We start from the raw sequence: 23,718 nt of genomic DNA, 5'->3' as shown, positions 1-23,718 counted from the left end.
TTTTAGATACATGTGTGTGTGACTATGAATCCATAATAATGCACCTAGGCACACACCTCAGAATATTTTAGAATTGTTCAAATAATCCCCAAAAGGTTTGTACATGACACTAGAAGGGACCCTAAAGTTTATCTGGCCCACCTTTTCCAAATTATCAGAACACTAAAATCCCACCAAGTCATGGGAGTATCACTATTACTAATAATAATGATGTCTTGTGGACAAGTCTTTCTCCTGTAGGAAACGCATAATGAGTGTTTCCATGCCTTGGCAGTCTTACTTTCTGTACATCCCTCCTATGCAGCCTCTTTTCTCCATCCCTCCTGTCACCTCCCAATCCAGACTACCATCATCTATTATCTGGACCACTGCGATGGCCTCCCCAAGTCACTGCTGGCCCCTGAAATCCATTCTCCGAGTCAAAGTCAGAAGAGGCGTGTGCACAAATCTGGGCATATCCCTCCCTTGCCCAAACGTCTTCCAAGGGATGCCACTAAGAAAATGGAAGACACAGACTTGAAGAACACATTTGCAAAATGTATTTCTAATAAACGACTTGTGTCCAGAAGATATAAAGAACTCTAACAATTAAAATGAGAAGAATATGCTGCAGCCATTATGGAAAACAGTATGGAGATTCCTTAAAAAACTAAAAATAGACTTACCCTGTAATCCAGCAATCCCACTCCTGGGCACATGTCTGGAAAACTAACTTGAAAAGACACATACACCCAATGTTTATAGCAGCACTATTTACAGTAGCCAAGACATGGGAGCAAACTAAATGTCCATCAGCAGATGACTGGGTAAAGAAGACGTGGTATATTTATACAGTGGAATACTACTCAGCCATAGGAAAGAATGAAATAACGCCATTTGCTGCAACGTGGATGGACCTAGATATTATCATACTAAGTGAAAGCAAAAGAAAAACTTACGGCTACCAGGAAAGGGGAGTTGGGAGGGATAAAATGGGAGTGTGGGATTTGCAGATACACACTACTATATATAAAGTAGATAAACAACAAAGACCTACTGTAGAGCACAGGGAACTATATTCAATACCTTGTAATAGCCTATAATGAAAAAGAATATGGAAAGGAAGATATATATCTAACTGAATCACTATGCTGTACACCAGAAATTAACACATTATAAATCAACTATACTTCAATTTAAAACTTTTTAAATTAAATTAAAATAAAAGACAGAAAGAATAAAAACCCAGTTTAAAATAACCCAAAGACTGGACTAGACACGTGCACGGGAGGGTCAACACAGCAGCTCAGTGCTGCTCAATAGAAGGCTGGCCCTTGGCTGGCATCTGAGAAGTTGGCTTTTGGAATATTGCCTACATTTCTAACTGATAAGGCTATTTTGTCTGCCTGGGGCACAGAATCCGGGTGTACCAGCTTGCCTGGACGGTTTGTACAAGCAGTGTGATTTATAGCGAACACCTGCTTTCCTTCTAGGAGCCTGGAATGTCAGTAATCATGGCTGGTCATGCAGGCAGAGCACTGACATCACCAGCCCATGATGAAAACCGTGGAGCCTGAGTCTCAGGCAGGCTCCCCTGGGCAGAAACAAGGCACAGTGTTGCTGTGCTTCGCTGCTGGAGGAAGAAGCGTGTTGTGTACGTCTTCCCCCCAGGAGGGAGAACTTTGGAAACCTTCACCTGGGCTCCTCCGGGCTCCACCCCATGTGCCTTTTCCCCTGGCCAGCCCTGTTGTGCATCTTTTCACCATAATAACCCTTTGCCTCTGAGTCTTGTGAGTGCTTCAAGCAAGTCATCAAATGTGGAATCCCAGAAACAAGACACCTCACCAAAGATGACATAAGGATGACAAATAAGCACAGAAGAGATGCTCAGCCCCGTCTGTCTTTAGAGAGCTACAGTGAGCTACCAGCTGGAATGGTTAGAATCAACCCAGCAATCCCACTCCTAGGTATCCGCCCAAGAGAGACGAACTCGTTTATCCACTCAGACTTGGCTGTGAATGTTTATGGCAGCAGTATTCATTATAATCCAAAACTGGGAAAATTCAGATACCCATCAACTGGTAAATGGATAAACAAATGTGTTACATACATCCATGCAAGGGAATACTATTCAGCAATTAAAAGGATGAACTAGTGATAGATACTGGAACAAAGTGGATGAACCTCAAAGACATGCCAAGTGAAAGGAGCCAGGCATATATGTTGACGTGTTACATAATTCCATTAATATGAGATTTCCAGAAAAGGCAAAACTACAGACAGAAGGCAGACCAGTGGTTGCCTGAGGGTAGGAGTGGGGATTGACTGCACACGGGCACGAAGGAATTTGGGGAAGGGGGTGACAGGAATGTTTTAAAACTAGATTGCTGTGACAGTTGCACAAGTATATAAATGTTCTAAAGGTCATCAAACTACACACATAAAATAGGTAGATTTTGTGGTGTTTAAATTATACCTCAGTAAAGGTGTCTTTAAAAAATCCTCCTGAGCTTCGTTACACGCTTTACCAGTGAGGATCCTGCTCTTCACATCCTCCCCTGCAACTTTCCTCCTGCCCCACCCGCCCCAGGCCTTTGGCCCTTGCACTCTGCTCCAGCCTGGCTGACTTTTTGCAGTTTCTCACACCCACCCTTCCCTGATCATCAGTGCTTCTGCATATGTGGTTCCCTCTGCCTGCAAGCTGTCTCCCTTCTCCTCTCCTTTGGGTTAATTCCCATTTCTTCTTCAGTTCTCCGCCTCAAGTCGCTTCCTCCAGGAAGTCCTCTCTGAATCCTGACTAAGTTAGACTTGTCCCCTGTACTCCTAGCTCCTTGCTCTCCTCTTTTGTAAGAGAGTTTCATCACTCTTGAAATGACTGATTTGGCAGTAACTCCAAGTTCCCTGAAAGCAAGAATTTGCTCATTGTTCATTTTCCCCAGCACAACTTCTGGCTCACAGTGGGAGCTTAATAAATATTTCATAAAATAGTATCTGAATAAGCATCTTAATAGCTCTGAGAAGCCCATGATAAACACACCTGTTTAACTTTGTATAAATCAGTGTTTTTGAAGCACATTTGCACTCGGAATCCTTTTATACACACACACTTAATAATATGAGGAACACAGAACTCAAAGGAGCCGTTTACAAAGCTCTTATCTAAAAAGTTTCTTTCCCAGATTTTTACTTCAGTAAACACCCTTATACATAAACCCGTTACAAGCCAGTGCTTTTGTGGGATAGATTCCCAGCAGTGGTACTGCTGGGTCAAATGGTATGTGTCCTTTTTATTCTAATCGATGTTACCAGATTGATTTTTTTTAAGTAAATTGAATTTTTTGAAAAAAGAGAATCTCATAGAGCAGCTTAAATTTTCATTTCCTTACTCCTTTGCAGGGAGGCACCTTCATTATCTTTCATACAAGCCAAAGTAGTATCCCTCTCTTCATTTCAGTAGGTAATCTGTGAGGAAGAATTTCAGGTGCTCCGTCTCCACAGAGAGACGCAGCAGTCAGTAGGTAAACGTTGTTCCCGGATTGCTGGGTGCCTTCGTCAAGGATTCTTTCTTCTTTTTGTGCACAGGAACTCCTCGAAGTCACCTAAGTAACATGTAAACAAGGTTCTCGAGAAACTAGAGAGAAAGAGGAAATTGACATTCCCCCTCCCCCCGCCCCCTCCCCATCCCGCTCCTCCTCCTCTTCCTCCCCTGCTTCCTCCCTCGCTGTCCTCTCCCCGGACTGGCTTCTAGGAGCCTCACCTGCTGCTCATCACCCAGCAGCCACACACCTGTGTCCACGTGACCCCCCACACTAAACCCTGCCTCAGTGTCACAAATCTAGAATTTCAGAGAGACTCACTGGCCCGGGATGGACTTGTCCACCTAGTCCACGTGGCGGTGATTTTTCTGCAAGGGCGGAGGGTGGGCAGGGTGGAAAGGGATGGACACTTCTAACAGCTGGGTAAGCGCCCACAAAATCCCAAAGTGACCCGGCCGTTTGGGTACGCCCCTCCTGCTCCTGCTCTGCTGAGGCCATGCCACAGGAAGGGAAGCTGGTGGGAGACACGTGCTCCTGGAGGGAGAAAGGGAAGGAAGGGTGGGATGGGCCGGGGTCAAGGGCAGGCTGGGCAGAAGCTAGATGGAGTCCACCCCACCCCCACCCCTACCTCTGTCCCAGGCCCACAGGCACGGGCTTGAGTCCTGTGGGTCTGGGAGAGCCTGGCTTCCCTGGGGAAGGCAGAGTAAGTGAGCTGCAGCTGGACTTGTGAGTCCCTTAGTGGGATCCTGCAGAGGACGCCGGTCTTCCTTCCCGAGGAGAGGCTGCATCAAGCTCGGGACACGGCGTGTCAAGCCAGGTGCAGGTCTTAGTCCCCTGCAGCAGCCCAGAGCATTGTCTGGACCCTCACAACGCCCCTGGGAGCCCTAACTTGGCCAAAGCCCAACTGGCTTCTTGGCAGAAGCTTGGCAAGTTTGTGCAAACGGATGTTTGTGAAGTGAGTGTGGATTTCCCTGGCATCTCAAGATGTCATGTCATCCAGAGACCTTCTTCCTAACCTCTGCCACGACCTCCCTCCCACCAAGCCAGGGAGCGCCTCTCCTCTGTAATCCTACGGCCCCTGCAAGCCCCACTGTCACAGCCCCAGCCACCCTGGTTGCCCCTGTTTCCATGGCTGTCTCCCCACCCTGACTGCACCCTGAGCCTGCTACCGAGTCCAAGCTCATACTGCTTGCAGCACAACAGGCCAGTAAATCAAGAGACAAGGTGTTGGGGCAAGGAGGAGTGACTTTATTTGGAAAGCCATCAGACCGAGAAGATGGTGGACTAGTGCCCCAAAGAACCATCCTCGCTGAGTTAGAATTCAAGCTTCTTTTACACTAGAAGAGGCAGGGGTTAACGTCCTGGTTGGGGGATGTGTTCATTGCTTCCTTCCTGCAGCCGTTCAGAAGTAAGCCTGGTCAGGAAGTTTCCTATGAACTAAACAAAAGTATTTTAGCTTAATGCTCATTACCTGGGAGGCAGGGTTCCCAGAGATGGGCCATTATGTATAGTTTTAACTTACAGGCAACATCCCTTTAGTGATTAACTTGTAGCAAAAGCAATAGAACACAAAGGTTAAAGTAAAAGAAACAGATCCAATATGGGGTCAGATCTGTTCTTCCCCAGTGCAAGAGGACAAGGCTCAGGGTCTCGCAGTGCCGGGGCCACGTGCCCTACAGATGGACATCCAGACGACCTGGTGAAGGCCTGGCGCACACTGCCCCCTCCTAACGGCACCTTGAATTCCTTTTAAGGATTTTCCTCACTGGCTTCAGTCTGGCCAGGCATATCCAGGTGCTCACTCCCCAGAATTTAAATCTGGAACACAGCTACCACTAAAAACGGCTGGGGCTGGTCTGTCCTGGTGGTCTGGTCCTAACCAGTTCCCCGCACAGGGTCCCATCTGTCTTTCCTGTCTCCTGTCCCAAGATTCTTCGTCATCCTTCCAGTAAGTTTCCTTATTTCCTAAATTCTCCATAATTTGTTTCTGTTGCTTGTAGCTAAGGGGAGAGTGGGGGAGAGGAGGAGAGGGAGAGGAGGAGGAGGAGGAGGGAAGGAAGGAGGCAGGGAAAAAAGGAAAACTAACTCAAACACACGGTGAGTGAACGAGTGAGACCAGAGCACAGTCCAGCTGGAAAGCCTGGCAGCAGTGGACTGGGTGATGGTGGCAGCGATGAGCAGTAGTGTCTTCCTGGAAGAGCCAGGCCAAGCCCATTCACATCCATGTTAACACTGGGCCAGCCATGGACGTGATTTCAAATCTTAGCACCTACACATGCTCACAGGGTCCTCCCATGGTGCTGATGACTAACACTACCAAGCTCCTGCTAGTAGAGGCAGGAAAGCCAAGGCCCTGGCCCCGGGTTGCTGCCAGGCTCTTGGGAGAGCCCAGTATCCAGTGCACACCCAGCATCCTTCAGTGCTGAGCCAGGGTGCAGGGAAGGGGCCAGGACAACAGAGCAGTAAAGAGGCCAGAGGTCAGGTCTTCAAAATACAGGGGGCACAAGAATCCTCTGCAGAGCCTGGTCAAAGTGCCCTTTTCTGGCCTCACCCAGACTGTGAGTCAGTAAGCTGGAGTGAGCTGGGGATCCAAGTTGTCACAAAACCCCAGGACAGAGACAAGCGGTCTCTCTTTGGGATACACTATCTGAAAGTCGGGAAAAGGAAGAAGAAATGCAGAAGGGTGTGTCCTCTGTAGAGCTTTTAGAAGATGCAGAGCATCTGCCCTTCACCCCTTCCAAGGCAATTCTTCCTAAAATTTCTTTATATGGAGCTGCTGTCCCTCTGGTATCAAGAACCGTCAGCATCCTCTCAGCACCTCACGGGAGAAGACCCAGCTCCTCAGTCAGCATTTGAGCCCCCAAGCCCAGTCACTCCAGTTTGCTCCTGCCTGTCCTCTGATGGCTCATCCACGAACCCTCGCCTCTGACAGCTCGAGATCCTGTCTGCCTCTATAAACAGCCACAGGTTTCCCACTTCCGAACTTTCGCGTGGGCCGTTTCTGTAACCTGGGACAGCCGGCCCGCCTCTCTAAGCCTCTCTGCACATCGCTCACTCCTCAGGATCCTCTCGAGCTCCACCTCCTAGAACGCCCTCCCTCCTGATCTGGTCCCCGGCAACCTCCCCTCCTCCAAGCTCTTGTTGGGACTGCTTTGTATTAGGTGACTGAGGCTGACAAGGGGTTTTCTGTCCCTCTGAATCAGAGAAGGGTCAGAGTGTCAGTGAGGAGAAATCCATTCAAACTGCCTGACCTGGAAAGACTGGATGGGCTGGGGGTGGTCGGGGTGGGCAGATTTCCAGACCAACTGGGTTGGACTGTGAGGGTCCCCTCCCCTCACCCCGCATGGATTCTCAGTGCACACGGGGCCAGTCAGCCCAACCCCAAGCCCAAGGCTGACCAGCTGTTCTCCTGTTTCGTTGCCCCTTTCCTCCCGGAACCTCCTTCCTTGCTCCGTCTTCTCTGCCGCGAGCTGCATGGTGCCCCCTGCCCTTGGATCCAGCATGGTTGCCCAGTCACCCAGAGACCCAAACCCCTGGTTTCCTCAGTTCCTCAGGTGGACCCCGGACCAACAGAAAGAACTCACTGGAAGATGTGAGCTCAACAAAGATCGAAACCCACCTCACACCTCCAAGGAGGCAGCACAACAAAATCCCTCCAGAGCAGTAACCACAGAAAAGGACACCGCCTTTGGGATTACACAGAACTGAGTTAGAACCATGCTATTTTTTGACTTGAAACTGTGTAGACTTGAGCCTGAATCTCTCCAACTTGGTTGTTTATATCTGTAAAAGAGTGACGGGAGAATACCTACCCATCATGAGGCTCAAGGATTAAATCAGATCATGGTCACAACACGTGTCACAGGAGCCCTTACACAGGGGCTGGGTTCATCGTCACCATCGTCTTCATCAGGCTTTGTGGAAGGGAAGCTTTCAAGCCGCTCCTTGATGCTTCTCACACCCTGTTGTCATGCGACCATCTCTCGTCTGGGGCCGCTCCACATCCGCTCACCGTCTCCCAAGGAAAATAAAGGCAAATGCCTTGGCCAGGGCCCCAGAAGTCCAAGCGCAGAGACAGGTCCTCCAAGCGGAGGCAGGCGGGAGTTTGAATACGCTACTCCCTTGAGTCTTTGCATCAATGAGCCTTTAATGCGAAACAAATCAGTCTACATCTCAGTGGTTTAAAACGAGAACCATTTCTTATTTCTCACGAGTCTAGCAGTTAGCCGGGTGCTTCTGGGCCAAGATCAATTCATCTTGGCTGGTCTCACTCACATGTTTGGTTCCGAAAGGTGTCTGGAGGCCTTGCCCAGACCTGGTACAACATTCCTTCTGCCACAAAATCTATTGGTCAGAGCAAGTCATGAGGCCACCCCATATTCAAGGTGTGGGGAAACAGCCCCCTCTCTCCATAAGTGGAGCAACAAAGTATTGTGTACTGTAGCCACTTTTGCAGCCCTCCACAGGCCTCCAGCTTTTCTCTGCATCCTTTATAGTTCCTAGTTATGCCTTGAAGGGAAAAACTCTGTTTTAAAATAAAAATGGATGGATGGTTGGAAGGATGGTCAGGAGGATGGCTGGGTGGATAAGCAGTGCTGGCTATGAGTGAGTGGGTGGGGAGATGGGCCAGTGGGCGGTGTGCTGGAGGGTGGGTACAAGGAGGAAGTTTAGATGGTGGAGGATTTGTGGATGGTGGACAGATGACTTCCACATCCTGCTCTCATCCCTAGAGCCCAGGGGCATGGCGGCACAGGAACAAGACTTGCCATTGTGCGCCCCGGCCATTCTCTGGAAGGCGGGTGAGTCATTCCCTGCCCACGGCACCCACCGTATGCCCTGTTCCTCCTGGGTTGGCTGGCCTAAACAGAGGCTCATACCCAGGGCCCATTAGCATGACTGCATGTCTCTCCCATCCTCCTCTCCTTCCTGGTGACACTCCTGTACTGTACTTTTCAGTGGCTCCCCATTTCCTACAGGATAGAGGCCAAGTATCTTGCTAGGGTGTCTAAAGCTCCCCATGGCCTGGCCCTCCTTGTCTCTCCAACATTTCCTTCCACTGTGTCAAGCCATGCCATCCCTCCCACCCCCTTTGCTCCCCCTTAGCCATGCTGCAGCCACACGTTTCCCTGGAAATGCCAGGCTTTCCTACACCTCCCTGATTTTGCACATGCTCTTCCCTCTTGGGAGTGCCCTCTCCACCCTCAGTCAGGCAAATGCCTACTTGTCCTCTAAGACTTAGTCCCTGAGCTCAACCACCATCTTGTCCTTGAAGCATCTTGTACAAGCCTCTACTTGTTACATTTATTCTTCACTAGCCTTAAGGTCCTTGGGGTTGTGTCCATGGAAACATGGCAGTATCTTCAGCATCCAGTCCAGTTCCAGGCACCCACAAGGCGCCCAGTGAGTGTTTGCTGAAAGCATCCATCACTGGCAGCTTTGACATGTCCCCCTGTTCTCTCAGTGAGTGTCCACTGTGTGTCCAGCTCACCACCAGGTGCTGTGAGACACAGGCACTGGCCACAAAGCGTTGACAGTCTCGTTGAGCTGAAGCAGGCAGGCTCACATGTGTGCATGTAATTTCCTGGAAATGAAAGCTCTGCCTGCCTGAGGCAGTGTGAACAAGTGCACCATGACTGGGGGAGCTCAGGGCGCTGGGGACTCAGGGGAGAGATCACAGTGAGACTGGAACGTGGGGGCTTTGATGGATGAAGAGGAGGAAAGGAAGGGTATCCGGGCCAGGGATCTACAGGAGGGGGACTTGGCTGTGAGGACACAGAAGACAGAGCACAAGAGGGTGAGCTGAGGGGAAACTGGTATAGAGTTGAGAAAAGACGTTAAGGATACACAGTCAAAGGCCTCAAATGACAAAGGAGAGATGGAACCTAAAATTTATTGAGGATGTGTGGGCCAGATGCTTCAAAACTACGCTATGAGTTGATGGCTCAGAGACATTCAGCTACTTACCCACGATCACACAGCTAGGAAACAGGAGGCCTGGGATTCAAAACCAGTCTGACCCTAAAACCAGCTCTTCATTCTACTGGACTCTATCAATCCAGAGACAGTTGGCAGTTGGAGCAGGAAGGAAGGTCACAGATGAGCAGGGTCTTTACTATGAAGCTTGCGATAATGCTGTTTGGAGTGTGTTCTCTGTCCCTGAATCAATGAGCTCCTGCCCTATTTCTTCAGTTGCTGGAAACACAAACCCACTAAAAACTGTCCACCTCCACTGCTTCTAAAGAGACAAGACAGAGACTTTGGCCTGGAGGCTAGCCCTGAGCTGAACCGGTGATCCTGGCCCCCCAGACCCCTCCCAGCCTCCCCTCCTAAGGCCTACCCCTTGTCCAGGTCAGCACAGCCCGGACCCACAGTCCTTCTCGGAATGTCCCTCAGGGTCCTTGGTCACGTGCTTCCCAAAAATCGATGTATGTCTACCCAGCTGCCTCCTTTTCGTCTCTTCATTGTAGAATTTGGCCCCGAGAATGCAAAAAACATTGGTCTGGCAAGATTTGTTCTTTTTAAACCTGGCCAGAGCCTCACAAAAGTACATTAATCTTTAACTGTTTATAGATTTTTTTCTGCCTAGAATATATGCCCTGTGCTTGCATGTCACGTGGGGATTCCGGTCCTGCTCCCATATTGATGACGGCGGGGGAGACTTACGTCCTCTCTGGGGTTTTCTTCTGCCGGCTTATTTATCAGAGCCAGCCTGCCAAGAGCCCCAGAGATCTCTGCTTCACTCAGGAGACAATAGGGGGTTTAGACCCTGGGTTTTGGGTCACACAGGGCCAGACGCAAATTCAGTCCCATGTGACCTTGAGCAAGTCCCAAGCCTCTCTGAGCCTTATTGTCTTCTGAAAATGAAGACTCAAGGGAGGCATGTCTTACCCAGGGCGGTATCATCAGCACAAAACCCACATATGGTCATAACAATTACTTCTGAAAAGTCCTTAACTCTGCAAGGACTCCCGCCTCCTCACCCCCATCCCTCACCTTTTCCCAGTCTCCCCTTTTCTTCCAGGAGGTTAGCTGCCTGCGCTTGCTCTGACCACTAACTCAGCCTTTCTGGCCACCTCCAACCCTCCCTTCCACTCAGATGAGCACCGCAAGAAGGCCTAGGATAAAGTACACAAAACCGCCGTCCTCCCTAAAAGGCAGAGGTGGGGGGAGTTGTGAATATGTATAATGCATTTTTTTTTCAAATTTCTTACTGGCCAAGAAGATATGAGTCTCATCAAGGTGAAAAGACAAAATGTATAAATCTTGTGTTAAATCTCAGTGCCTTAAGGCCAAGTATACCAAGTACTTGAGAAAGACTACTCAAAGAGAAAGAGAAGTGATTTAAAAAATTTTTAAATAAATTGGCCACTTCGACCCAGCCACTGGCCTAATGGGCTTACTGAAACCAGAGCAAGAACCACGGGGGTTAAGAATCTGCCTACATCTGTCTTCTGTCTAAAACTTGCCAAAGGCTGCTCCTCATTGGTCAGCTTCTCAGATAAACTGCCTACCTCCCACTTTAGTCCTTTTGTGGGCATGTCCCAGGGGAGGGATGTCAGATAAATTCCCATCTTTTGGTTACTCTAATACAACCTAATTGCTAGTGACATCTCACTGAAAATTTCCTTTAGTAATTGCTTCTGACCAAAACCCATTCCCACATCACTGTCATGACATGGCAAGACATCGAATCAGGACATCTCCAGTCCTTCTATCCACAGTATCTTCCATCAGATGAAATGTCCACTTAAGACCAAAAGCAGACTGAAACTCTAATGAGACTGACTTCTTCATTCCCACCACTAGGAATCTATCCCAAAGATACACTCGCAAAAATATAAAAAGACTTCACCTGCTTATTGCTACACCATTTATTATAGCAAAAGCCTGGAAACAATCCACATGTCCATCAGTAGGGGATGGATTCAATAAACACGTCCACACAGTGGAGCCCTCTGCCACTGTCAAAGGGGAGGAGGAAGGTCTGCCTGCGTTGCTGTGAGTGATCTCTAGGATATTGCATTAAATTTTTTCAAAAGTATTTGGTATGCTACCATTTATCTAAGAAAGGGAAGGTACTGTAACCGAGCAGGACCCTGTGAGGTCTTCCCAGGACAGGTCCCTCCCCTCCATGTCCTCTGCCTGCCTCCTGTTTGTAGAAAAGCTACAGTCTCCCAGGCCTCCCCTGAGTCACAAAAACCTGGCTCAAGAATTTATGATTCTTGTCAAGAATCAAGCAATCAACCAATCAGAATTCTGCACGAGCTGATTACATACCCTGGGACACGCCTCCCTCACCTCGCCTTTGAAAATACTTCCCTGAAACCCATTGAGGAGTTTGGATTTTCTGAGCATTTCGATTTTTTGAGCAACTGCCCTGGATTCCTTGTCTGGGGCCTTAAAATAAACCCAGTGTCAATCACGCAGACAAGCAGACCCAAGTTTTGTTTTGTAACAATATGACAATATAATATATATGTATATATTTATATTTTTTAATGAAAGGATAAACCATAAAAGAGATATATCAGCCAATGGCAATGTTTGAAATTTGTTTGGATCTGGATTCAAACAAACTGAAAAAAAAATTTTGAGGTAAGTGAGCATTTTCTGGACATTTAATGATGTTCAGGAATTAATATTATTGGGTTTTAGTTGTGATAATGGTGTTGTGTTCTTTTTTTTTTTTAATGACTCTATCTTTTAGAACTACTTCTTGAAATGTTTCCCAATGAAATGATATGATGTCTGGTATTTGTCTCAAAATAATTTTGGAAATACAGGGTGAGTGCGGACAGAGATAAAACCAGATTGGCTGTGGGTTAATAATTGTTTAAGCCGATGATGAATCCATGGGAAGTCAGTATACAATTCTCTCTATGTTTACGGAGGTTTAAAATTGTCCGTAATAAAATAGTTAAGAAAGCAAAAAGAGAGAGGAAGGCAGAAAGAGAAAGACTTCCATGCAGGGTGTATCAAAATTTGTAGACATGATTGTCATGTCATGAAAGACAGCTGATCCACTCTGCAGAACCATTTTCTAGACAGAACTAAATCCCCAGGCCACCACCCCACCCCAAAGAGGGCTTAAGATTCTGGGGCTTGTAGACCTGGTGTTTCATTTGCATATTTGCATGTTCATAAATATATCCAAGAAGGGCCTCCTGGGTAGACCTCGGTGCCCCTCATCCCCTGTGGCCTCTTGACAAGCCCTCTCACTCCCAAACATGGTAGACACGGGGAGGCAGCTTTGCTGGGCTACCCTCATCTTTTCTGACATTAACCGCACAGATGGCAGGGTGACAGCTCAGGAATTGAGCTGGGTTATTCTCCACAACTTAACTCCAGAGACATATTTGAACACAGAAAAAGAGATTTCACAAGTCTCCAAAATACAATTAGCCCTTGAGGAGAGAAGTGGGGATGAGGAAGATTTGTTTTATCAGCACGAGGCCACCTGTCCCCTGCTAGGAGACTCTAGTCTCTGGGTGCAGGGGACCAGGCAAAGAGGACGGGCACGAGGCTGGAAGGCATGGTCCTGTTCCTCCTCCTTGTGAGGGGCATCTTTTCGGGAGGGACGGAGCCTCAGGGTCTGTCCCAAGGATCTCTGCTCCAACCGCACTGCTCTCGGGAAGCTCTGCTTCCCCAACAGCTGGCGACACGGGGCAAGCTGCTTGACCGCTCAGTGATATAGGGACAGTACTGCCCACCTCACCAGGCAATTGTAAGAGTGGCCTCAAGTGGGGTGAGTTTGCTTTCCACCTCCCATCTGGGGCATTTGGCAATGTCTGGAGACATCTTTGTGGGAGGTGCCAACTGGGATCCAGGATGTAGAAGCCAGGGATGCTGCTAGACATCCTACAATAGATAGGACGGCCCCCCTCCCCCCACAAAGAATTACGTGGTTCAATGTGGCAACAGTGCCAAGGTTGAGAAACCCTAGTGTAGAGCTGGGCGGGTAAGAGAGGCTGAAATCCAAGCCACTCCCTGGGATGAAGCTATCCCTACCCTGAAGAAGAGGCATTTTATCCTAACTCAGCCAGAGGCAGTGTGAGCCCTGAGGAGGGAGAAGGTGGGGATATTGGAGCCATGGTAGTGCTGGAGGTGGAAGAGAATGTGCCTGCTGTCACCTAGGCTGTGAGTTGAGCAAAAAGCAATTTAAAAGAGATATTTAGTCTTTCACAGAGGGTCAGAAAGTCAACCCACATGAGTATGCCATCTCCTTGCTGGCAAAGACAGAGGTTTTAAAGCACGATGACATACCTTCCAGGTGGGAAATGAGATGCATTCAACGATCTTCACTGCCGTACTGTTTCTAATAGTAAAGAATTGGAAAGACATAAATGTCCATCAGTGGGGGACAAGCTGGGTAAACAATGGGACTTCTCACAAAGGAATGAGGATATTTCCTCTGTACAGATAAGGAAAGGTCTCTGGAATATACTAAGCGGGAAAGCAAAGTGCGGAACACTGGAGTCCTGCGCTGCCGCTAGGGGAAAGGGCAGGGGAAATCAACGGTGTATTGATAATTGCTTATATTTGCATAAAGCTGTGGATCTGAAACTTCACTGGGCATCAGAACCACCCAGAGGGCCTTTGTAGCCGTACTTACTTCAAGCAACATCAACCTTACTTTCCTTCCGGGAAGGGACCTGGAGAGCGCCCCACTTTTCTTTCTCGGAGTGGAACTGCCCAGCTTTCCGGATTCTGGACCCGCACACGCCAGGCCACCAGCGCAGGGTTTAAGACAAAGGCCTGTAAGTCCCTAATTACTCCAGCAAACCCAGGAGTCCTCCCCAATCCTCAAGTGGCCGCTGAATGTGAGTGCAAGCCGTTTGAAGGAATCTCGCAGGAACCGAAAAAGCAAACTGCACCCCCACCCCCCACCTCATCTTCCTTCGTAGGGGAGCAAACTGAAAGTCTGAACCAGGCGCTGGCGGGCCCGGGACAACCTGGCCCTTCGACATCCCCGCCCCCACCCCCGCCCCGCTGAGTGGGGAGGAGCGATGGCTACAATGGATCCTCCTGCCGGCTTTGTGAGCGCCTGGAATCCAGCTGTCGCCGCCCCCCAGCCCCCTGCCCCCGAAGGGTGCACAGTTCCGGGCCGCCCACCACCCGGATCGCACCGCCAGCCCGGAGCTGCTCCCGCCCGTCCGGCCCCCCGTCCGGCCCCTGCCGTACCCCGAAATGCCGGTCGACTTCACCGGGTACTGGAAGATGCTGGCTAACGAGAATTTCGAGGAGTACCTGCGCGCGCTGGGTAAGCGCTGCCGGCCGGCGCGCTGCGCCCCGGGCGCCCGGCCCGGCCGCTGGGGGTGGGGTCCCGGCGCCCTCGCGGGCTTGCCGCCCGCCCGCCTCCGCCGGGAAAGGGCAGCCACGGCCACCGCTCCAGGGGACCAGCGGGCTGCGAACTGGAGGACGGGAGTTGTTAGGGTTCATTGGTGGCCAGTGTCTGATAGTTGGCTTTCGATGTGCATGATTCATTAGGAAAGCTGGGCATGATTTGCCACTTTTTGTTTTGAAAGTTAGCACATGGGCAGAAAACTTTGTTGTTAAAAAAAAAGGGAGGGAGAGAAAGAAAAGGAAAGAAAGAAAAAGAAAAAAGGCACATACCAGCTGCACGCAGAGACCACGCTACGTGAACAGGGAACCTCAGTGGTCTTCTTGAGGGGGCGGGGATCGGGTTCCTGGAGCTCCCTTATCTTTTCAACGGTCCTCTGACTTTTCTGGCAACTCTCCGTCCCTCTCTGTCCTGGCACTCCCTGCAGATGTCAATGTGGCCTTGCGCAAAATCGCCAACTTGCTGAAGCCAGACAAAGAGATTGTGCAGGATGGCGACCACATGATTATCCGCACGCTGAGCACTTTTAGGAACTACATCATGGACTTCGAGGTTGGGAAGGAGTTCGAGGAGGATCTGACGGGCATAGACGACCGCAAGTGCATGGTAAGGGTTTGTGTACACGTGGGCATTTCCTGACCAAAGGCGGGGCTAGTTCATCTGAGAGGGAAACAGGGCCCTGGTGTTCTCAGGGACGGAAGGTCTTCACATTCCCAGCCCGCAATGTAGGCAGCACCTGACTCATCAGGCATCCAAACTGGATGGGAAGTTATGAAAGCTGTGGTTTGTTGAGTCTCTGCTGCCTCCTGGCACTGAGCCTGGTGCTTTATACACTAGACATCATCTGAGCCTCACAACAACCTTGAGAGGACTCCCATTTTACAGACTCAAAGAGATAAAGCAACTGCCCAGAGTAGCACAGCTCCGGAAGGTCTGGGCTGGAATTCCAGGCAAATGTGTTGACTCTGTTCTCTGGCTGTACTGTAGGCTGGGGGGAGGGAGGAGAGAAGGGGGGAAAGCAAGAAGAAACGCAGGGAGCCCTTTTGAAGTGTAAACTTCCTACATGACCTAGCATGAAGCCACTCCAGGAAGCAAGGGCCACTGCCAGTGATCTCTGCCTTCTGACCTGCCCCTCCCCATCCTCAGACTGGGGTTTGGCTCCTGGCCATCCCCTTCCCCATTCTATCCTCCACTGCCCCCGGGCTTCCCTTGAACATTGCAGCCAACACCTACGCAGTAGGTCAATGCCAGTGCAGCCCAGGCCAGAGGAAGCTGCAATGGGGAAGGGGAATGAGCCAGCTGCTCCCAAGGTGGGAAGCTGGTGGCCCAGAGACCCCAATTAGAGCTGCCACTGTAGCTTCCAGCCTCCGGAAGTTCAGCCCCAGGCCTCTAGCAACATTCTCGGGTCGCTGGCAGGTCAGGGTGCTCCCGGTCTCCCTTTCACAGTCTTGGGTCCAGAGCTAGCTCAGGCCCACCCCCAGGGAGCCAGCCTGCTTACTGATGAAGCCCCCCTCCCCCTCCCACCATTGACTGAGGGTCTGCTCCGTGCCCCGCACTGTGCCAGCTATTCTCCAGCTCATCCCAGTGAGGGAAGGATTAGTAAACTGATATTTTGCAATGATTGAGGCTCCCAGAGGCTAAGAGACTTGCCAGAGACCAGACATTGAGGCCCACACTCCTGCTCTGGGCCAGATTCCTCTGGTAGCCTTTGCAGAAACCAGATGGCTGGGGTTTGTTAGGACTGTGGTTGAAGGAGTGCCCGTGTCTGGGAGTAAGGAACCCGAGGCCTGGGTGACTCACTCCCCACCCCGCCCTCGGCCCCTCATCACCTCCTTGTTGATCCATCTGATAGAGACCAGGAGTTATTGTCTGAGTCTGCCGGTGAAATGATGGTGGAAGAAGGGTAGCCAGCAGGGGGGATCCTGGGAGAGGCCGTGAATGAGAGAAAACACTATTGTTACACAAAAATGTCAGGTTGTGCCTTTAAAAGCCGAGGCCTCAATCCTCCGAGAGGCTCACGGTGGGAAAGGAGCCCTTCAGATAGGGTCTGCCTTAGTGAGGAGGGTCCCTGCCTGTGGGACCACGGCCCAAGGTCTGGTCCCAGGCTCGCTGCCTGGAACTGCGTCGTAAGAACAGTCCTTGTCCTCCCACTCGTGAGGCACTTACAGGGCACAGCAAACATCTCTGTTTGCTTTGGGTCACTGCAACCTCTGGAATGTTCTGGCTTGTACTTACTTGGCTAAGTATCTTTGCTCTTTCATTCTGTCGCTCATCCACTAATACGGGAAACACTGATCATGTAGTAACACTAGCTAATACAGGTAGACCTTGGAGATTTTGCAGGTTCGGCCTCAGACCACTGCAATAGAATGAACATCACAAGAAAGCAAGGCACACCAAGTTTTCTGTTTCCCAGTGCTCATCAAACTTATGTTTACACTATATTGTGGTCTGTTAAGTATGCAACAGCATTATGTATAAAAACCAGCAGATATCCTTGAATTAAAAACTACTTTAGAGGTGGGAGGGTACAGCTCGGTGGTACAGCGAGTGCTTAGCATGCACAAGGTCCTGGGTTCAATCCCCAGGACCGCCATTAAAGAAAAAGAGAAAGAAAAAAAGGAAGAGATAATAATAATTTAAAAAACTAAAAGAGCAAAAAAATGCTAACCAACATCTGAGCCTTTGGCGAGTCGTAATCTTTTTGCAGTAGGACCCTCAAAGATCACTGATCACAGATCATCATAACAAATATAATGATAATGAAAAAGCTTGAAATACTGCGAGAATTATCAAACTGTGACACAAAGGCCCGAAGTGAGCACATGCTGTTGGAAAAATGGCTCCAACAAACTTGCTTAAGCAGGGTGGCCACAAACCTTCAATTTGTAAAAAACACAATACCCGCAAAGCACAGTAAAGCCAGGTCTGCATGCACCTCGCTTACTATGCACACGGACTGTTCACATTTTAACTCACTGAATCTTTACAACACTCCTTTTCAACCCCATTTTACAGATAAGAAAACTCAAGCAGGATTTCTTGTTATGTGACCTTGAGGGGTTAAGGAAGTGGCAGGGGAGAGTTTGAATGTGGTTTGTCGGCTCCGGAGTCCCAGCTGTTAACCACTGCACCGTGCCTACCACATTAGGACAGTGGTAGGTGAACAGATGGGGAAGCCCAGCAGCTGGGCGAGCCAGATGACATTGGACGAGAACTCATGGCCACCCTGGCTGCCCTAGGACTCCCAGCAGCCCCTCCCAAGCGGACAGCACACACTCACCTGGCTGTTACTTTGGGAGGGTGGTGGGGAATGGACGACCCCTCTGCGCCGGCCTTTCCTTGGCCCCTGAGCTGTGGAGAAGCCTCGTCAGCTGCCCAGCTGGAAGGGGGACTACAAGGAAGAGTGTGGCTGGGCGGGGGTAGGATAACAGAACAATAGCAACAGTCCAGCCTGGTGCTTGTCAGTGGAGGGGAGCTGCCTGCAAGAGGCCACACTGGCCAGGGTCTCTAGGGCCCCCGGCGGTCCTGGGCAAGGTCGTTGCCAAAGATAAGGCACCACCACCCCTTCTATTCCTCGCGCTCTGCACACACCAGCCAGGAGCAGCGGCCGGAGGAGGCCAGTTCTCAGCATCAGGTTGGCCTCATTCTAACACGTTCTTCCCAGCATATTACAAGGATCTCATGTTTCATCTGTTCTGTTCATTTCTTTCTTGGTCATACAAGCATTTTATGGTGCTTACTCTGTCTTTGCAGCCCTTGTGTTACTGAGATGAATCACACAATATTCCTGCCCTTATGGAATTCAGGGCAGTGGGGACGGCAAAACAGAGCAGCCTGTGATACTGGGATGGTGTGCTGGTGGGGGATGGACAGGCAGAGAAGGAGCGCTCCTATGTCTGGGCGGTCAGGGAAGGTTTCCACCGGAAGTGGAGTCTCAGCCGTGGCCTCAGGGATGGGCAGGAGGTAGCCAGGCAAACAGAAAGGGGACAAGAGGACGGCCAAGGCCAAGAGAAGAGCACTTGGTGGTGCTGTTTCCAACCTGTCCCACAACCTGAGTCCCCCTGGGCTCAGCCTGGAGACACAGAGGCAGCAAGGCCTCCTGGAGCACTCAGGCCAGTGGAGGAGACAGACCCATCTAATAACTCAGTGTAGTGATGGAAGCACAGCTGGGAGAACAGGGCTGGGGGAGGGGGGCTGGGGAGGTGCCCAGGAAGAGGTGACAGCTGAGGGGGCCCTTGAAGGACCAGTGAGAATTAGGGCAGATGAGGAGAGGAACAAGCATTCCAGGAGAGGGAACCACGTGCACAGAGGCCCGGAGGTCATAAAAGGCCCAGATGAGAGGGGTTCCAGAGGTGAGAAAAGGGCTGTCTGCAAAGACTTTATGGGGCAGAGTGCAGGGTGTGGCTGGGGAAGAGGGGAGCTCTGAGCACCCGGCGGGGAGCCTAGATGTCACCCCATGGGCCCCAGGGAGCCTTCCAGGAGAGGCATGGTCAGGCTGACATCCTCCCCAAAGGGCCTTGAGGGTTCAGAGAGCTCTGCTCCTGCCTCTTTCCATGGGAACCATGTTTGTGTTCTGGAACAGCAGCTGGAGGATGAAATCTGGCCTGCAGATGTGTTTTGTTTGGCTTGCACAATGTTGGAAAAATGTGAGAGCCATTTGCCAATGATTGTCAAAGATGATAAGATTTCACTGAAAAATCCATCTGTCTGGCTGTTCTTCCCCCAACAAAATCGAGACCGCTGAACACGCCCTTTTATTCCGGCATCGGGTAGATCTCTGGGACGCTGCCGCAGTTGCTCCCTTTAGATGGGACGTTCTCCACTTTACCCCAGTCCTCACCTCGCCCTGTGACCTGGAGTTGAGGATCAAGCAACCATTGTTTGCACTGTGGGTCCCTTAGAGCAGTGGTTCGCTGAGAAGCTGAGACCGGCTGCAGCCGCAGTGTAAGAACTTAGAAGCAGATTCTCCAGCCAGACCCCTGGCCTCCTGAATCAGAAGCTCTGGGGGTGAGGCCAGCAACCTGGGTTGCAATAAGCCCACCAAGTGGTTCTGATGCAACTGAACCTTGAGAACCACCACTTTGAAGAAAAGACATCTCTCTGTACCTGTGTCTCTATAAAAAGTGGAAGACAGTAAACTCAGGGTAGAGGGCCACATGCCACTGGCTCGTTTAGTCCATCATCAGACCTCTGTGGATACTGAACTCCATGCACAGAACCACTGGAATGGCTGTGGTCTCTGCCCAGGCTGTAGGAGGAGGAGGGACCAGATCTGTGTGGCCCCGGTACCACTCAGCTCACATTTCCAGTCTGTTCTTTTCAGAGCTTTACATGACCACACCCACCTGGGGCTGTCGTTTTGGTAGAAATGTACGAAGACCAGGCTCAGTTTTTCTTCACGGCTTCATGCATGCCTTTATTCCTTAAAAAGAAATCCTAGGCCCAGTTTGAAACCAGTATTATTTGTTGAATCTAGCAGATGTAGGCTTTGGCAGGGTGGGAGACCTTCAGAAAGGGAGGTACTCCTTAACTTCAAATAGCGTTCCCCACGCCTGGGCCAGGGAGTCCTTCAGCATGGGGAATGATAATGATCCAACAGGAATCCCAGCCAGGAGCCCGGCTCTGTGTGGCGGTGGCAGAAGGGCCATTTGTCATCCCGCCGTGGACACCCGGTCAGCTTTTCCCTGGAGGAGGCAGCTTTGTTCGCTCAGGAGCCGGCACCTCCTCCCAGGCTGAGGCCTCGCTTTCGCCTTCTATCCAGCCTTGAACTCAGGATGACCCCTTCCGCAAAGTCTGCCTTCCGCTTCCAGCCCTGGCCCTCTGTTGCTTTCTTTGTTTTTATTGTAAAAGGAAATTCAAATGGCACAGGAGAAAGTGGACTGAAAAGGAAAAGACCCCTTCCCCCCCCTTGGCCTCGTTCCCACTCCCCAGAGGTTATCACTGGGGCTGTTTCTGGTGGGTTTGTCCGGAAAGCTTCCTCGAGTGTAGATGCCATCTAGCTGTGCAGCTGTTCATCAGGTAATTGGTCAATACGGCTAGCTAAAGACCAAAAAGAGCGGGAGGGAGGGAAGGAGAAAAGAAGGGAAGGAGGGAGGAAGGAAGGAAGGAAGGAAGGAAGGAAGGAAGGAAGGAAGGAAGGAAGGAAGGAAGGAAGGAAATCTATTCCTTTGCACTTTGTTTCCTCACTCAGTGATACTCCTTAGGCATCTTTCCATATCAGCACTTATAGGTTTTCTGAATTCTTTCTTTTTTAACCATCTGTGTGTCCTTCCCTTCCCTCCCTGACCTACCTCCTTTCATCCATCCATCCATTCACCTAAGTATATATGATAATACATGAAATCTACCAAACTGTTGTTAACGCTTTGTTTTAAATTCTTGACAGCTTTCTGATCCTATTCTTGATTGAGTAAAGAGATTTGGAGGGGGGGGGGGGTTCTTATTTTTAAAAAGACCACAATGTCAATGGCAGCATTAACTCCCTGGGCTGCAGAGCTGTGAATGCCTTTGGATTTGGAGCCTTCGGAGAGCCGCCCGTGCCCAGATCAGGCCCCCAGCATTTGGCTGGGTCCCTTCCGGGAAGGAAACACGGAGTCTCTTTCATGTCTTAGCTAAAGTTCTCCGACCTTTGAAATCAGTGTCAGCAGCATGCTTTTGAGGATTAAAAAAAAGAAGAATTAGAGCAACCCAAATAACATTCACAAAGTAGCTTTCAAGAGTCACACTTGTTTGTTAAGTTTTGTTTTTTGTTAGGCGAGAACAAAGGAAAATTATATGTACTAAGTCCTTACTGAGTGCCATGCCTGCCCCAAATGATTTGAGCACTTTTTCTCTTTTGGTCCCCACAACAAATACTGTTCTATAAGTACCATTATGCCCATTTCACAGATGGGACTCTGAGGCTCCAAGGTGAGGAATCTTTTTAGCCCAAGGTCACCCAGCCAGCTGGTGGCAGAGGAAGGATTCTAACTAGTCTGTTTGTAAAGCTGTCTATTACAAGTTCTCCCATGGAGCTCTGCTGAGGGCCAGCACCACCTTTCCTTATTTCAAGCCTCATCACAAGCTGGAGGTCAGCACAGACAGAACTGACCAGGCTTAAGGGCACGGAGAAGGAGTGCTGGTATTAGAGTCAGACATCTGGTTGGAAATCCTCCTCTATTACCTAAGTGACAGTGACCTTAAATGACGGAGCACACTGTCTCTGCTTTCACGTCTGCAAAATGGGCATCACGACAGCTGCCTCGCCTGTCTCACAGCAGATTCTGTCGCCATGGCAGCAGCACAGGAGACAGTGCCTTGTGAGGCCACAGTACTGTGTGCAACAAGGGAGCGGAGGCCTTCTGATACCCTAGTCTGGGAGCAAAGCCTCCTCGCCTGTGATGGCCAGGTATTCACTGGGGGAGTTACAGCTGTTTGTTTGTCTACCCGACGTTGCTTCCCCACCTACCCAAAGAAGCACCTCCTTTTTTGGGTGGGAATTACCCCTACTTACCTTGTGGGTTCTGGTGGAGCTGCAGATCCCAGTACCTTGTCTCTCTGGGGATGAGCACCTTAAACCTGGGTGATGACAGCGTCCCATGGCCTGTCACACAACTGTGCATGTGACTCGCACTGGGCCAGTCATATGTTTCTTGCAGTTTAATTTGGGGACCCTGGGAGAGAGATGGGTTCTGGTCCCTCTAAGGTTGAGAAACTTGTATGATATAAGTTTCCATGTCCCCCTCCATGGCTGCATGGGGAACTCCAACAGAAGAGAGAAATAAGATGAGCCCAGTAGAGAAGTAGAAATGACAGACAGACAGACAGACAGACAGGGAGAGGGGAAGCTACAGCATTGGAGAGTTGCTGAAACTCCTGACACTACCGCCATTCCGAGACTTTTCATGGGTACTTGAACCAGCCAATAGCCCCTTTCTTTCCCCTTGAGCTATTTGATCTGGTTTCCTGTCACATGCATCTAAAAACATCCTATGACATTCAGAGTCCACAGATCGTAGGTTAAGAACCACAGAAGTAGTTAGAGCAGTAGTTCTTGAACTTGAACTTGCCCACTTCCAGAGTTTCTGACTCAGAAGGTCTGGAGTAGGGACCCAGACCCGGTGTTTCTCACAAGTTCCTGGCAGGTGCTGATGCTGCTGGTTCCAAGGCCATGCTTGTGCTAGACCATGGTAACTGCTAGGAAAGAGCACTGAGGACCTGGGCTGGGCCATGCCCAGGTTCCTGAGATGTTCTCGTGATGATTCAGTGTAGGAAGCCTATGATGGAGCTAAGAGTGCCCAGGTATGGGGATTGAATGAGATTGGAGAGATGCAGTCCAGTCCCTGCAGATGGAGTCTGCCCAGGGACGCCAACCTTGCAGCAGCCCACGATGGTCTGCACCTGAGGATCCGAGTGATAGCAGCAGTGTGTGAGCTGGACATCTGTAGGGTGCAGCAGAGCAACTGCGAACTTTGGCTTTGAGATGTACCTGGATTTGAATCCTGGGTCCACCCTCCAGCTGTGCTTTCTGGGGAAGGCACTCTACCCCTCTGGGCCTCAGTCTCCTCATTTGTCAAAAGGAGCCGGGGGTGGTACCACTGATGGGATTGCTATGAAAATTAAATGTGGTGATGAATTATTTCAAATTTCTATTGCTATGTGACAAACCACTCCAAAACTTAGGGCTCGCAAACTCCACAACAATAACAGTTGTTCATTTTCTTCATGAATGTGCTGTTTGGGCAGGGCTCCAAGGGGCTGTCGCACAGCACGCCCGGAGGCACTTCCCGATGGCTCACTCATGCTCACTCTGCTGGCTGCCTGCTGGCTGCCTGAGCTTCCCCGCAACACGGCAGCTGGGTTCTGAGAGGACAAGGCAGA

General features: G+C 50.2%; 1 protein-coding gene and 1 long non-coding RNA gene across 3 annotated transcripts in view; one reads left to right on the top strand and one right to left on the bottom strand.

The window, feature by feature from the left end:
- Positions 1 to 3,132: 3,132 nt before the first annotated feature.
- Positions 3,133 to 15,298, bottom strand: LOC140695489 (uncharacterized). 2 transcript variants are annotated; one of them, XR_012071177.1, is made up of 4 exons: positions 15,129 to 15,298; positions 7,328 to 7,530; positions 3,837 to 4,049; positions 3,133 to 3,578 (listed from the first exon to the last, which is right to left on the bottom strand). It is a non-coding gene; the product is annotated as an uncharacterized lncRNA (long non-coding RNA). The 2 variants fall into 2 exon arrangements; XR_012071195.1 differs by lacking the exons at positions 3,133 to 3,578; positions 3,837 to 4,049 and adding an exon at positions 4,283 to 4,952 and having other exon boundaries at positions 15,129 to 15,297.
- The window catches only part of RBP1 (retinol binding protein 1), a 26,354-nt gene continuing 17,166 nt past the window's right edge, over positions 14,531 to 23,718 (top strand). The window contains 3 exon segments of the mRNA XM_072958179.1: positions 14,531 to 14,580; positions 14,582 to 14,775; positions 15,284 to 15,462. Coding sequence (XP_072814280.1) covers positions 14,531 to 14,580; positions 14,582 to 14,775; positions 15,284 to 15,462 — 423 coding nt within the window.

Source organism: Vicugna pacos, chromosome 1 (genome assembly GCF_048564905.1).
Source record: "Vicugna pacos chromosome 1, VicPac4, whole genome shotgun sequence".
NCBI lineage: Eukaryota > Metazoa > Chordata > Mammalia > Artiodactyla > Camelidae > Vicugna > Vicugna pacos.
This window is presented reverse-complemented; position numbering and strand designations above follow the sequence as displayed.